General features: G+C 41.4%; 1 protein-coding gene across 7 annotated transcripts in view; it reads right to left on the bottom strand.

Annotated features, from left to right (window-relative positions):
* WDR7 (WD repeat domain 7) overlaps positions 1-16213 on the bottom strand; it is a 307789-nt gene that overhangs the window by 273652 nt on the left and 17924 nt on the right. For 6 of the 7 annotated variants that reach the window (XM_084832957.1, XM_084832964.1, XM_084832959.1 and 3 more), the window contains exons 2-8: positions 13444-13615; positions 8884-8990; positions 8532-8610; positions 6492-6666; positions 4180-4256; positions 3204-3323; positions 2308-2453 (exon numbers count right to left, since the gene is read on the bottom strand). In XM_084832957.1, the coding sequence (XP_084689083.1) occupies positions 2308-2453; positions 3204-3323; positions 4180-4256; positions 6492-6666; positions 8532-8610; positions 8884-8990; positions 13444-13602 (863 nt within the window). In that variant the 5' untranslated portion in view covers positions 13603-13615. Of the gene's footprint in view, positions 1-2307; positions 2454-3203; positions 3324-4179; positions 4257-6491; positions 6667-8531; positions 8611-8883; positions 8991-13443; positions 13616-14171; positions 14286-16213 lie in introns of all 7 variants that reach the window. The other variant, XM_084832958.1, reaches the window with a different exon arrangement.

Genomic DNA, 16213 nt, shown 5'->3' with positions numbered 1-16213 from the left:
GTCTTGGGTTTCCCTTTCACTCTAATTCCCACCCCTGTTCTTCACATGCCTAGAGGAACTTAGTAATGCTTTAGCATAGTTTTTATATTCAAGTAAGAAGCAGGAGGAAGTAATGGGAGGGTTAACACTCGGTTTGTTTTAGTTTAGCTTTAAACCACAAGTAGTAAACAGGAGAAAGTTGGAAGGAGGAGTCATAACAATGTTAGAAGCTCAAGCCATTATCCTATTAGCCAAATTCATAATACCAGCTTTGGCAATTGCAATTGTTTTAATTAATCTTCTATTTTTGTTGCATTCTCTTCCCTGTAATCATAGAGAAAGTTTCTAATGCTCATATAACCACCACGCCACTTTCTTTATATTTTGTATTGTTCTGAAAGAAAGCCTTAAATAGATTTCAGTTTACAATTTTGTCTGTAGTGATGTTTGTCTGTTAGGACTAGTTTGGTTACCCACTGGGGTGCTTCGGACACATTTGGTGCAGGTTCTGAGGTTAAACAGGACTGAATTTACATCTTGCTGCTAAAGTGGCGCTGGCCACTGAACAGGCAGCACGAACAGTGCCAAAGGGCAAGGACCAACCGGTTGATCTGGAGGTCTCAACACCAAAGCCAATGGATGTTGACAGTACCGACTTTCTCCCCAATGGGGAGGTTCGGGATGACGAGGGCTTTACTGGCCATACAGCTCATTACAGTAGTCAACCCAATCCTGGGGTCTCCTGTACCACACATCCCACACTGAACGGCTGCCCCACTCAGAGAATGGTGATCTAAACCATTCTCGATATCGGCTTCACTTGGAAAAACTAGGGGCATGATCTCTTGTAGTGGAGGCACATGACCACACCAAATACAGTGAATGTGGGCAGCGATTGCAGGCTGTACCGTGGCCTTCCAATGGGTGAAAATATCATTAGTGGAGCAGCGGGTAAAACTATCAGTACAGGCGATTGCATCAGACTAGTAGGCACTGGTGGAGCAGTTGGAGATGCAGTCGGTAGCAGTGGTCACTGTCAATCTTAAGTGGTATGTACCAAAACAAGCGGGACAGTCAGCTCCTCATCCTGAGTCAGAGTGCTGGCTGACACACCCTGTATGGACTGATCCCGATCACAAGGTGCTCGCTCAGAGTTAGAAAGACCCGAGGGTTCCAATGCGCAATCCCAAGCAAAATCACATGTTTCTTTAGAAGTCTTTTTCTTCTTAGTTGAGTGTGAAGAAGACAGACTACTCTGCTTAGAGACTTTCACCTTTTTTGTTAGTCTTTTTGCCAATGTGAGCACCAAAGATCAGCCCGGAATGGGGGGATCTTGTGTACTCAGCAAAATATGATGCTGAGAGGATGACAGCCCCAACACTGGAGCAGGCTCCTGTGTGGCAGGCGCGTTGTGTGAGGGCAAGACTGGCAGGTGTGCCATATCTTTTGGCTCCTCCACCAGTTCCAGCACCCTTTTCCAAAGTGTGGCTTTTAACCAATCTGGCCTGTTTCTTCTCACTTGCTTCGAGAAAGATTTACAACGAGAACAAGCCTCAACGACATGCCCTTCACCAAGGCAGAACAGACAGAGAGAGTGCCTATTTGAGAGCGGCAGTTTTGCCCCATAGCGGGTGCGCTTTCGAAAGGAGACCCTGAGGGCCATACACCCATGAGGTCGATCAGAAAGGTTGTGAAAACAAAAGAAATTAAAATAAAGTGACAGATAGAAATACTTGATAGAAGAGAGGAAAGAAGGAAAAAACCTCAGGTTTTGTCAAACACGACACTTTTTAAAACAGCGAGTGATGAGAAAAGCTCCCTACTAAGCACATGCAATGAAGGTCAAAAGAGAACTGAGCGAATGAGTGAGAACCCACTAGGGACATGTGCACTAGGACAGTGGCAGAGGGGTTCCTGCCAAAATTCCTCAGCTGTAGAAGCTTCCTGAATCAAGGCTCCACGCAGGTGCAAAGCCCATATGTGTGATGCACAGAGACCTCGAAGAAGAACTTTCAATTAGTATTATGGGAACAAGTCTGCCCAGGACACAGACTCCCCCTTTTGCTTTCCTCCCCCTTCACATGTGTAAGGAGATCAAAACCTTCCAGTTTAGAACTAGCCACAGTTCCCCATCATATCTAAGCTTAGGGAACTTTTTTTCATTCTAAATGTAATTTAGTTATAACAAACTAGGATCCAACCATGGTCTGATATCCTGGTTTGTTAACTTCACCCATCTCTGTTCTGCATGAAGTGTGTGGAAGCAGCTCTCTCATTATCCAAGGTGAAACCATTTGCCTTTGCCCTGATATTTGTAAGTACGTGTACCTGGCTGGCAGTTTATATATAAGACTTTCACCATCTTCGGTCCATATGATCACTTTGTCTGCTGACACAAAATCACCTCCTGTCCAAGTCTGTCCATTCTCACTTGGGACTGAGCATAGCAAGGAATAATCTCCAGCATCGAACACCTAAACAAAAAGAATTACATAACAGAAACCAATCATTATATCATAAGATGTGTCAGGATTTGGATAGCTAGGAACTCAGCATCCCCTGCACTTTCTAGGTATTCTAGAAGTGTAAATAAAACAAATTAAAATGCATAATGAAAATACAACAGCTGGTCTCCTTATAGCGACTGCAACTGTTATTCATTCAAAGCATTTATATCCTACCATCCCATTTAGAAAACTAAATAAAAAGACAAAACAATAACATTTTAAAAACACTAGATAAGCAAAAGGTCACAGCTGACAGGCACAAAAATCAAAAGATAAGTAAAACTTTTCAGCTCAGCAAGTCAAAAGCCTGCAGAAAAAGAAATGTTTTAGTCATGATGCAGAAGGCCAGAGGGAGGCAAGAGAAGCCTCGAAAGGCAAGAGGGAAAATACTCCAGGAGTTGTGTCATCAATACTAGAAAGAATTCTTTTTTTTCCCCTTTTTTTAAGAAAACCTTCGAAAGCCATACTCAGTATTTTAGCCATTCTGTTAAAGATTACCATAGCATTTGGATAAATGCCTACAATATTCTAATACAAAAGCAACACAATGTGAGCTCACATGTGTCAAAGTGATTATGTATTCTATGAAATCAAACTCTGATTGATTTAGAATCTGACTATCCTGAGCTTCTTTGCATGCATGCCTCATGGAACATTTGATTACAGTAGCTTGTACAACAAAGAAAAGCCAGCTTTTACTTAACTGGTTATCCTTACCCTCCAGTATTTAGAGCAAACCACCAAAAGTGATCTTTGGGTAAATGCACAGAAAGAAATGCTTTGGCAGTTTTGACAGTAAATTGGTTTTGACTCCTCCTCAAAGATTGGTTCCGTATCCTAAAAAGACAGATGAAGTTAAATGTAAATATTTACTCATGCAATAATCTCCAACAGACTTCATTTCTCTACTCAGCCTTTGCATCCTTATAACGAAGGTATGTGACTGGGCTGATCTTTTTCTTATCAATCTTTCCTACTACTTTTATAGCCTTAAAACCTAGCTTGAGAAATTGATTTTAAATATAACAATTGCCAGTATATTCCTTGTACTTAAATTGTTATATAAAAACAATTTTCTTTTATATGTTGTATACTATTCTAAATATACTCTACACTGCTTGCTGGGATAGGACGGTAGGGTAGCCAGAAATACCCTCCCATTCCATCCCAGAAAGTAATTTTCATCCTAGCATATTGTCTACATCTACCATTCAGTAGTTGTTATAGGGGTGGAAGCTGTTTGAATCTTAGAAATATGATCAGGAGATGTTCCTCCTTCTTGAAGCAGCTGAAATGTTAAACAAACAAGACTGATGACAGGTAATGAAACTGAGGCATTAACTATACATTTTAATCCACATTTTACAACAGGGAAGAACAAAACTAAATGCAGGTTATGAACGAAATCTTCCTATCTGCATAAACCAAAGTAACTCAAGGCATAATAATCACACTGTAAGAAAAAGTCTGTAGACGAGTGTATTTTAAAATACTATCTGTCTACAGTCAATCTACATATCTGAGCAGAGACAGAAGCATTTCTGAAAACCAACCTGCAGTTGAGATACTGAACATTGTCTGGTCAGTTTTGATGATAAAAAAGCCACAGAGGTTTTTATCAGAGGTAGTAAGGTTCATTCTGGAAGGGGGTAGGGGAAGCTGTTAGTATGAAATTAGATTTATTTTTCTTTACCTGCATGTGACTCACTTCAGAGGTTACTATCCACACTTTAAGAATGCCAGTCACAGACACTGCTACAACAGTATCCTCTAGGGAAAATGAAAGTAAAAAATAAATACTATATTCATGCAAGAGAGAGTCAGAATTATTTCATAAAGGTAGTGTCCAACTATTTAATCCCCTTACTAAGAAAAGCTGGTGGAGATACACCCTAAAATACATTTATTATATATCACATTCATATCCTGAGAAGCTCAGCAGAGCATATATATGATATTTCATGAAGGGCTGTAACTCAGTGGCAGTGCACATGCTTTGCATAAAAAAAGCTCCCTGGTTTAATCCTCAGCATCTCCAGTTAGGGCTGGGAAAGACCCTACTCTGAAACCCTGGACAGCTACTGCAAGTCAGTGAGCCCGTTTGCCTGGAACAGGAAGCCACCAGGTTGAATTTCCCCGTGGGGCTTCCTGCCATGGCACATTTTGAAAACAGGCCATGGATTCTGGGTGGCTTGTTAACCACCCCAACAACCCACTCCGACCAGGTTCACACCTAATGGCAAGCTGTGGCATGCCGCAGCTTGAATTTTCAAAATGCAAATGGCAAACCATGCGGAGCTCTCTTCGACCCTGTGCCCTCTAGATGTTTTGGACTGCTATCATCTCTGACCACTGCCCATGCTGACTAGGGTGATGGCAGTTGTAGTCCAATACATATGGAGGGTATGGGGCTGGGGAAACCTAGTGTAGGGAATACTAAGCTAGATGAACAAATGACATGATTCAGTAGGAGGTAACTTCCTATATTCCTATAATTCCCTCACTTCATCCTAACAAATTTGAGGGGTTGGTTAGTCCACCTACTTAGGTTCATAGCCAAGTAGTTTCTCATATCTAACCTTAATACTCTGACCACTGTACTTGGCCTTTTTGTTTTTTCCAGTTCTGTGGATCCAAAATGAGATACTGACCCAGTCTGGGGAGTACACGGGAGTGAGCAAGTGAGCTCCCAACCACTCCCCTGCTTCTGGTGTGCTGAACAACCCAGGGACGCCAATCGTTGGGTTATTCTCCGTGATGTGTGAACTCAGAACTCTGTGTTGTTGAGGGAGAAACAACCCAGAGTTATAACCCAAGATCAAACCATGGGTTATACCTCTGGGTTGCTTCTCCCTCAACAACCCAGAGTTCCAGGTTCGTATGTGATGGAGAACAACCCAGCAACAGAGTGTCCCTGGGTTGTTTAGCACACTGGAAGAGGGTGAGCAGTCAGGAGCCAGCCCACTTGCTACCACATGCTTCCAAACAACCCAGACTTAACAAACAATGAGTTATTTCATAGTGCGAACTGGGTCATCCAATCCCTGTAAGCCACACCTACATCTGTCCCACACCCATCTGCACAGCAGATGAGGACAGGAAACAGGATGGAATAGCCTGTGCCATCTCCATAAGCTACGGTATGAAACTACCATGGTATTCTCCCAAACTTTCAGAAACCATTTCTGGACTTCTTGCTTGGTACTAAAGCCTCTGGGCTAAGAACAAGCTTGTAACTTGCTATTAAATAATTAGTAAGTGAAAAACCAAGATTTACAGCATAACAATTTTCTAGCATGAATGTTAAAAGAGACTGCACTAGATACCTCCTGATAAATTTCCCAAGGTCTACCAATGTTAATGAGTTGATTTAGGCAACCTAGATTGTTCCTACACTCAGAATATAACCATATTGAAGAATTTTACAAGGACATTTAAAGCATCTTTCCCAACACCACAGTAGCGCAAGAATCAGAAATAGGTTTGAACTGTGTAGTATGACAGATCCATCACTAAAGGCTCAGCTCAGATTCTAAGTTGCACCCATGTTGTTGAGACATAGGAGCGGGATCTTTCCAAGTTGAGCAGTTAAGAAAAACCTTAGTCAAGCTCTAGGTTCATGGAGAAGCAGCTATAGTTTGCCTGCTAAATGAGCTACTAACGAACAGATATTTAACAGAAAAGTGGAAGCTTGAGATGCTTTCACTGAGGAATCCCCGACCGGCATGCTCAGTAGGATAAGATGGGGGCAGCATATGAACACAAAGGACAGGACTACAAAGAATGGAACCAAAGACAAAATATGCTGAACAGCACCATGGTCCCAGAACTGCAGAACAAGATGCAAAGGATCTGGTCCTCATTCGGAGTTTTATAAAGACCAGTTCAAATATGATCGGATGGGTTCCTAAGACAGGGTATCAAGTTATCTATACCAAATGATAATGATAAACTTCTTATGGTTGCCAAGAAAATTCCTGAAAAATAAGAGCCGTAAGAGCTAACCTTGTGTTCTGTGAGATCGAATAATGCTCATGGAACTGATCCAGTCAGGAGAGATCTTTGACACCAAGGAATAAAGAACTTCAAGGCTGGTAGCATCCACAACAAGAATTTCTGGATAATGGCCATGACACAACAGTCTTCCTTCACGCTGGGTCCCAATTGTGAATTGATAGAACTAAATTAAGAAAATACAAGAGCTATCTCAGAGCCTTCCTGGTTCAGCACTCACATTGGCCACATTCACACAAAACTATAAGCCAGAATCCTGACTTATCATTCACAAGTAAGCATGCTGGTGCACGCTGCCCAATCATTCCCACTTGGCTTCTCTCACCAACGGGAACAGCTTCAGTAATCAGGAACTCACTAGCAAAGAAAATGTTTACTGTTTCATCCAAACCAGGACTCTTGGTTTGTTGCTCCCCAAAAAAGCCAGAGTCTGAAACCAGGGTTTGAAGTCAGCTTACAATTCCTGGCTTGATTCGGCGCAAGAAGCCAGGAGTTGGGTTCAGACATAACATTAAGCTTTTCTTGCTGGCAAATTCCTATTTATCAAAGCCACTCCTACTGGTGGGAGAAGCCAAGCAGGTGAGATAACGCAGCATGAACGAATATGCTTGCTCTTGAATGGTAAGTCAGGATCCTACGGAATTATGACTTCCTTATTTTGTGTAAGCACAGCCACTGTGCATCTTGTTTTGGGTTTTTTAAGTCTACAACACAGGATTTGTTTTCAGATCACATAAGTACCCCATCTTTGTATCACAGCAGATTTTTTAATTCACCCTATAATAAAAGCTATAATTAACAGATTTTATGAAACCAACACTGAACATGTTCTAGGTGCTGTGTATATGACAGAACGATTCATGCTTCTGAATGTTCAGCTTTTTTATTTGTTGCATTGTCCAAAATGTTCAAATCAGAATTCCCATTACACAGCCTGGACCAGGATATCCTGGCAACAGTAATCCATGCTCTGATTACTTTCTGATTGGCCAATAGCAATACTTTCTATGAGGGGCTTCCCTTGAAGACAGCCCAGAAGCTGAAGCTGGTGCAGAATGCTACTGGCCTGTGCATTGGCAGGGGCAGTGAGATGTGAGTATATCACACCAGGTTTGAAATATTTGCACTGGCTGTCAGTGATCTACTGGGTCCAATTCAAGGAGATTATTACTACTGTACAAAGCTTTAAACGGCTCAGGACCCAGGTACCATCTTCCCTAATACTGACCATCTTGGGATTTAAAATCAGCTGGGATGGCTTTGCTTCTGGTGCCCTTGAGGAATGTGGCCTGTGGGGCTACCACATGTGGCAGGGCCTTTTCAGTGGTGGCACCCCAGCTGCGGAACTCCCTTCCGATAGAAATTTGGCAGTCCCCCACACTGTTGTAATTTAGGTGCCCATTAATTACCTATTTATTTCTGCAGGTTTTTGAGGTATAGGTAAGTGCTCTATTTGTTTTTTGATTGACTGAATGATCATGTAGATGGTTTTATCATATTGTATTATATATTTCTGATTTTGAGTAATGATTTTAACATGGTTTATGTGGTGTACTGTGTTTTATATGGGTTGTTATCTGTCCTGGGCTCTTTCTGAAGAAAGCTTTGTAAGTTCAATAACAGCAATTTTTGCCTTTTGCATGTGCAATCACACGTCAAATAAAATGGAATTTATTCAGCGTAAGTGACTAGTGAACCCCAATGACAAACTATCTGGCTTTCACTGTTTCCGCACTCTAGCTGGCTACTGAAAGGAAGGAACAATCATTCCCTTTACCTCTCTTAGAATACAACTATAGTTAACTTATTTTTTGCCAGTTCTTTCAAAAGATCACTAATGGCTCATGTGTTCAGCTCCTGAATATTTCACAATGCAAAAAACTGATCTGTCACACTTATATGAAAAATACATAACTCCATTACTGTAAACTTCTTTAAATGAGACCAAAGGTTAAAAAGCAGTTATAGTGAGGCCTACATATACATATCTATTTCTACATAACCAGTTTAGTCCATATTTAAATCATTTACCTGTATGCCAGTGTGCGTGCACGCTAATTTAGTAAATTCAATGCATCTTCCATCATTCACATCCCAGAGGCACATCTCCCTAAACAACACAAAGGGCAATTAACCAATCATTCTCCTGCATTCATCTGAACCTAGTCTTGGTTCATTCCTTAAACTTTTCTTTCTGATGATGGGAACAGGAGACAAACACAAGGACACAAGCTCAAGGAGTGCTCTTGATCTCTCCCCGGTTGCAATCATGGTGGAAAAGCATTGTCCAAACTGACCCTACTAATAATGAATATTATAACAAAATGTGTCTGTCGGGGGAGGTGGAATCAAGTAATCAATTACAGGAAAAGAGAGCACTTACCCACTTTCTGACGCACTCACTATATACTGTCTCTCACTTGAAGAACTGGCTTTGGACAAACAAGTAACTGAAGCTGTATGACCAAACAACAGAGCTCTAGGATTTATCTAAGATCAGAGAAACAAAGAAATGCAGAGCAACAATTTACAAGAAGATCTCTGTATGGTTTAGCACAATTGCTAAATAAAAGGTACCAAAGTTATGGAGAAAATATTTTGCCAACAGCTAATCAGACAGGTCTGTAGTTCTTTATATAAGCTGCATCATTTACAACAACTCTGGAAATGAACGTGTGTTAAGGAACTCTGCCATGCCCCCTCTTTAATGAGCTTCCGCTACGCATTAAAAACATGGTTGTTCAGGCAGGCTTTTGGGGTGGGTTAGGGTATTTTTAGAAATAGAATGTTTTAATGTAAAATTTTATTCTTTTAAAACTGTTTGTATTGATGTACGTCGCCCAGAGTGGCCGGGTGGCCGGCCAGATGGGCGATTAAGAAAATTAATTAATTAATTAATTAAGAGACAAGTATGTCATTTTCAAAAAATATGATGATGTTGAAAAACACCTTAAACCAATTATTTCCTTTACAATGAGGCAGCAGAACTAGTCTGTCTTCATCTAGTGCCTCTGTCTCCCTGTTCAGACAAACCAAGGTTTCCAATTCTGGTTTCCATGCAAACACGAAATGAGGAGGAAGAGGAAACAGGTGGGCCTGGTAGCACCAAACCATAACTTGGCATCCCAGCTGAACTGAAGCTATGTTAAATTCTAAATAGATAGTTAACAAATCCCATGGAAAGTAAATTTGTGAATGTCATAGCTTCCCCAAATGCCTGTGTCATTTTTAATCTTTGTACAGCACCTAGGAAATTTTTAGGCAATTTCTAGATGATAAACACTACTCTTGTTATTACTACTAACACAAGGCCTTTTTATTTCAGATAAAGGAAGCCTCCTGCTAGTGCTCACTTTCCTTTTCAAATTTTATTTTTAAACATTTTGCTTACTTAAATTAAAAATATGACTTTGACACGTTGGTTTGTGTATTTAGATTGGTGTGGGCAACCTTTTTGCCTCGAGGGCCACATGTGGAACCAGGTCAAGGGCAGCATGACGGCAGGATGTGGCCAAAACCATTCTCTTTCACACACACACACACACACACACACACACACACACTCAAATATACATAAACACACATATAGCCTCTTCCCCATTCTCTGTCTGTCTGTCTGTCTGTCTGTCTCTCTCTCACACACACACACACACACACACACACTCCCCACCCCAACAGACACCCTCCTTACCTCCCCTCATTGGGCGGGGCCGGGGAGAGACTCTTCATCAGAAACTTAAACCTCCCCTCCCTGGGCAGGGAAGCTTTCCTCTCCCTGCTAGGAGAGGACATGGCTGCTCCAGCCTGCCAAACTGTGGTTTCTCTCTCAAGAAAGTTTATTGAGAAACCATGGAATATATCTGTCTTTTGTCACTCTAGCCCTCCATACTCTATGGTTTTCCTCTTCAATATTATTCTTGAGAGAGAAACCACAGAGTTAAGTGAAAAAAAAATAAGTTTTAGAGTCCAAAGGAAAAAAATATATAGTTGGAGACGTGAAGGGAGAGGAATTTGAGTAGGCTGTTAGGCTACCCACAGAGACCCTCTCTGGGCTGCATGCATCCCTCAAGTTGCCTACCCTTGGTTTAAATACACAGTCAGCTTCATCATACGGAAGGGACCGCACCTCTGTGATAGAGCACCTGCTTTGAACGCAAAACGTCCCAGATTCAATCCACAGCATCTCCAGGTATGGCTGAAACAAATCCTGCCTGAACCCTGGAGAGCAGCTGCCAGTCAGTGTTAACAATTCTGGGCTAAATGGACCAATAGTCTGAGTATAAGGTGGCTTCCTATGTTCCTGTCATGAAGGCTTTATACTGGTAAACACACACACACACACACACACCAGCAGGACTGGAAATCTATTAAATAGGGCTGCAAGTTTTAATCAGTTTAATTGTAGATGAATCACCTATAGCTTTAGCCCAAGGTTGATTGGTGAAAGCTAATTTTAATCAGTGAGCGTGAGTTAAGAGCACAATTTTATAGGCTATTTGGTTTTGGTGACCTAACTTAATAGAGAATGAGTGGCATAATCACGTGTGGTAAGTTTTTATTAAATTGTACATTCCTTTACACATGTTTCAAATTTTTTTTATAGGAAAAAAGACACCTCTAGCAAGGTTTTGGTAAGACGTGCGTTTAACTTTAACTTATTAATTAACTTACTTAGGAAAATGGTAATAAAAAATACCCCTAGTATTAAACTTATCACTGACATTTACTCACCCTTTGTCAACTTAACCCTGAGCTCTGAAGACCAACCAGAGAGCTTCAGCTATTGGATGGTATAGAAATGTAATAAATAAATAAATAAATAAAGGCGTAATCCTATGGCCAGTAGACAGCAGCTAGACAGCCATAGCATTGGTCAGTTTCTGGGAACCAACTCTCCGCCCCCTCCCCCACTGCCTCATAGGTGGTGCGGATTGTCCCCGGGCTCTGTGCTCGTAAGAGCAGTGCAGAGCAGGGCAAAAGGGGGTGTTCCCAGGGGTGGGGAGTGCAGAAGTGCCAGTACGACACCTCCTATGCGTCATCTGGCCTCCCCACCCTGTACGCCCTGCAGCTAGACAGCCAAAATCGGCCACCTAGGCATGAATGCTGGGCAACTGCAGTGCAGAGGAGAGGATCCCCTCTGCGCTCCTCCCACCGTGCATTGGATAGGCAGTCACCTCCAAGTTCGGAGGCAGCCACCTATCCTGATAGGATTGCTCCCTAAACAAATAAACAGGTAGGTCCTACAGTGCTTCCAGAAGTTGTTCAGACTTCCACTTTGTCAAGTTGGCAATGGGTATTCCAGAACTGATAATCAGTTGTTAAGAACACTTCTTGTGTCCCTGCTGTATGAAGGTGCCCTTTGTGGTTCTTGGGGATTGTAATGGCATGCATGGAAAGAAGCAGCATCTAATGCAGCCTTCTCCAACCTAGTGTCCTCCAGATGTGCTGGACTACAATTCCCATCATCCCCAGCTAGCATGGACAAGAGGTTGGGGGAGGCTGATCTAAGGTCTATTAAACTTAAAGCATTTAGTCTTAATGATGACATTATAGGAAGCTGAAGCAATTTTTCTCTTAAGACCAAAACAATCGGAGGTTCTCAGTGGCTAAATCTCAGATTCCCAGCTTTAATTACTTCTCTCAAATGCCAAGCACCAGGTAATTCCTGTGTTGCCTCCTATATTGGCCAAATGAATATAATCCATTTTGCTCCTTCAAATACTAGCTTGTGGCCAATGGGTTGCAAGACCAATCCATATTTTATATTACTTTATTTGTATACAAGAACTGGTTTACAATTAATAAAACTGATGCCCTTTATCTAATATCCGAACGTTGTGTAGAACAGTCTCTGCAGTTGTATTTGACACCTGTGCTTTGCATCCTAAAAAATGCATCAGGTTGACTAGACACCTTTCATTGGCTGAGAAACACAAGTATCCAGCATAAACACACCGCCTCATGCTGCTGCTTTCACTTCAGGATTGCCTAACACTTAAAAAATTTACAACTATTTGTTTCCAAACAGATCACTACTTAAAACTGGCATCTGTGGCTCTAAATGAGATTAAGCAACTGAAACCTGGTATTACATTGGCTGAATCAGCTGCCACTTGTCTTCCTTATCTAGTATCAGAAGTAGAAGACAAGTGGTAGGAAAATATTTTCTTTTAAAAGTAACTGCAATTTCACAGAGCAGATAACTGTGTGAATTAATTACCAGAAATAATTCAACCACCAAGGAAGTTCCATGGCTTCTTGTGATTTTCTATATGCATGCAATAAACACAACTGACTTTGAAGGTAAAAGCCCACATAAAGGGAACAAAGAGCAAGTACTGGCGTACAGAAGATCTGAGCTACCATTCCAGTTTCTAGCTTATGTATTTGGATTTCAAGCCTGTCCAATCTTCAAAGGCCTTGTGCAGCCATCACCTAACTATACCTCCCCACCATGGAAATAAAAAAATCAAGAATACAGTTTTAGAAGAACTGTTTAAGAGAAACAATGTATTCCCAGGCTCAGTATCTGAATTAGTTATTCATGTTAAATTGATCTAGCAGGTTGACCTCCAAAAGGTCAGGGGGAAAAGAGGACCCCACAGAGTCGCTTTTTAGAAGGGTTCATTGATTTTCCATGGCTTAATGATTTTTTTTTAAAAAAAATCAACACTCTCTCCTACAAAAGCAAGCCTATGAATATCAATAACATATATTGATCGTTATGCATCAGCTCAAGCGGCAAGGTTTTGCTTTGGGAGAAGAATACATACTGTAACTATGCCTTATCTGTAGATTACCAGACACCTACCCAATTCAGATTACAACTCTCCAGAAATGTGTTTAAATTGCATTGCTATAAACCAAGCTATTACATTTATATTTAAATAAAACAATATTTATTGTTTTGAAAAGCATAATGAAGTGCACAATTTAAACTTACTTCTAGATCTGAAGAGAGGTCCCAAAGACATATCTGTCCATCATGACATCCCGTTACAATCATTGACACATCATCCATTAATAGCGTGGTTGATACACAGTGAGTGGGTGCTTTGCGTCCCCATAACACTACTGGGAGGACCAAACTGTTGCCTGCCATTATGCTTTCACACCTGAAAATGGAATTGATATTGTTTCAACTCCAAATGTAAAAAATCACCAACTCATTTCATTAGCAAGATTACAGAGATAAGATACGTGAAGCACTTCAAACATTAAAAAATGCTCCATATAAATTTAAGTAGTTTTATCTGTCATGCTCCACAAGAACAATTCCTAAGCTTTGTAGGTATGTTATTTATCCAGCAAAATTCCAAATGAATTAACTTTGTCAAGAGCGGCTAGTGGACCGCTCAATACAAAGATTGCAATGAATGATTCTTCAGTTTTTAATTCAAGAAACTAGTATGTTTAGTTTGTGTTTGTTATCATGCTTCTCCACCAGTCATTTTGAGATAGAAAACTGCACACTGTTTATCAGCGACTATAGCCGAAGAGAAAGCAATAGTGGGAAATAAATCTCAATGTTTTCAAGTCAAATGGGATGTTGTTCAATTCCTTTTTCAAAACGACATTCAGCATACTTGAAAATTATGCAGATTACCACAGTTGTACTTGTGAGGGAAGGCTTGCACCCAAAATAAAATTTCTGTTCTAAAATCAAGGCACCTTGATGTACATGGAGTGAAAGCGTGGAAACAAATGAGGTTCTTCTGCTGATGGAACTGCTGAAACTAGGAGGAGGTTGGGGAACCCTCTGGAGCAGATTTTGGAGGATGGAGGCTACAGGGGGAGGAAAGAGTCCCATCACATGAGCATTGGGTTCTACTCAATATAATGTTCAAGATTCAACACAAAAGCATTTATTAAAATTATCGTAAGGATCCAGTTCTTGGGACAATTATTGGCCTCCCTTTTGTGGTTTTGCCTAATATTTTCATTACACACAGAGCATGTGCTTCAGGGAAAGGACAACAGCTGGCTTTTATTTCATCCCTCAGTGCATCTTCATTTTAGTGGTAAACAGATAATTTGGCACGCTATCAAAGCCTTTTCTTAAAACTCTGTATGTGCTGCCATTAAAAAAAATTACACAGTAAAATGACCTTTTCAAGGGTAGATGAAGCAGTTTTATCATCTCCAACTGTGCTATTCAGATTAGCACTGCAGTGATATTTAACACAATCTTTAGACAAAGTGGGCTGGATGCAGATTTACAGTGGATCAACTGCATTGACACAAGTGGACTTCTCCACCCACCCCTTCCCACAGCAGCCCATCCAGCTCCCTGAAAATGCTACACAGAGTCAGTAGAACCTGATAAATCGGGTGAGCTGTGGTTTGTGTTTGGGGGGATCCCTCCAAATTAGTCAGACCTTCTGTGAGCAGAGCCCTCCCTCCCCCAGAAGGTTCCTTCTTCTCATGGAAGGCAGATCCTGGATCCAACCCATAATTCTAACACATTAAAGCAGCCTGCAAGGCAAAGTATAATATTGTATTACATATGATCACGAACTTGAGCACACTCCGGGAGAATGAACTTGAGCACACTCCGGGAGAGGGCGGAGGACAGGAAGGCCTGGCGTGCTATGGTCCATGGGGTCACGAAGAGTCCGACATGACTTAACGACTGAACAACAACACATGTGATCATGTGGTTTTGAAGCACATCAAAATACACTGGCTACACTCACACATCATACTCGATTATGGTTTAGTGAGATGCAAATGAGCCTGGCATCCTCCTGGGGTCACATTCATCCCCTCTCCTCCTGCTGCACAGCCCTGAGAACGATTCTAGAAGCTTTCACTTCCATTTTTTAACTTTTGTAAACCACCCAGAGAGCGTCAGCTATGGGGCAGTATAGAAATATTATTATTAATCATCATCATCATAATTTTTGATTAAGCACAGCTTGTTATGGTAACTGAAGCCAACAAACTGTGGTTATACCCTTAATTATGGTTAGTTACCAACAAGCTAACTTGAAACCATGGTTTCTCAAGCTGGCTTGTTTAAACTAACCATACTTAAGTGTGGGAGGTTGTACACAGCTGGAGCTTGCTTCTGCTCCATGCCATGGCCAATGTGACCAGAAGTAAAAATGTCCAGGAAGGAATTGGATTGGCATAGTGCCAACTGGTTGCCCGATGCTTCCTCACAGCCTCATAAGAAGCAGAGACTGCTGGAAGAACTGAGGGAGCCCAGCCTGCAGCCAGCTTACCATCACCACTTACCATCACCATCCTAAGGGTCCAGCAACCTAATGAGGAAAACATTTTCTTCTTTTTCCAGTCAACATACAACTAGTGGTGAACTTGGACCAGAAAAAGTCAAGATGCTTTACTGTGGGTCAGGGAGAATCTGAGGAGATTCTTCAGAAATAAGTGAAACACTGAGGGTGACATAGAACAAATTAGAATGCTCAGAGTGTAGATCCTTGAAGGGAAGGAGCTTCAGTGATGATTAGGGTTTATTGACTCTGAAGGTAGGGCAGGAATGACCAAAGTACTCCATCATCTGAAGGAAAACGAGAGAAGTGAGGCTCTGAGGGCTTCTCCTGCACCTCACAACAACCAAAGGGAAGCTCTCGCATTAAGATTAATCTCAGTTCTGAGTACAAACAACATGGTAAACTGAGGTTAACCAAAGGTGAAAGCGAAGACTTCCAAACTCCTCGTCCTGGCTACACAGGAAGAGGAAAAGGGAG

The sequence above is a fragment of the Heloderma suspectum genome, chromosome 2, assembly GCF_057233095.1.
Source record: "Heloderma suspectum isolate Gila_16-S chromosome 2, 16-S_ref, whole genome shotgun sequence".
Taxonomy (NCBI): domain Eukaryota; kingdom Metazoa; phylum Chordata; class Lepidosauria; order Squamata; family Helodermatidae; genus Heloderma; species Heloderma suspectum.
The sequence above is the reverse complement of the archived record's forward strand: the minus strand, read 5'-3'. Positions and strand labels throughout refer to the sequence as shown.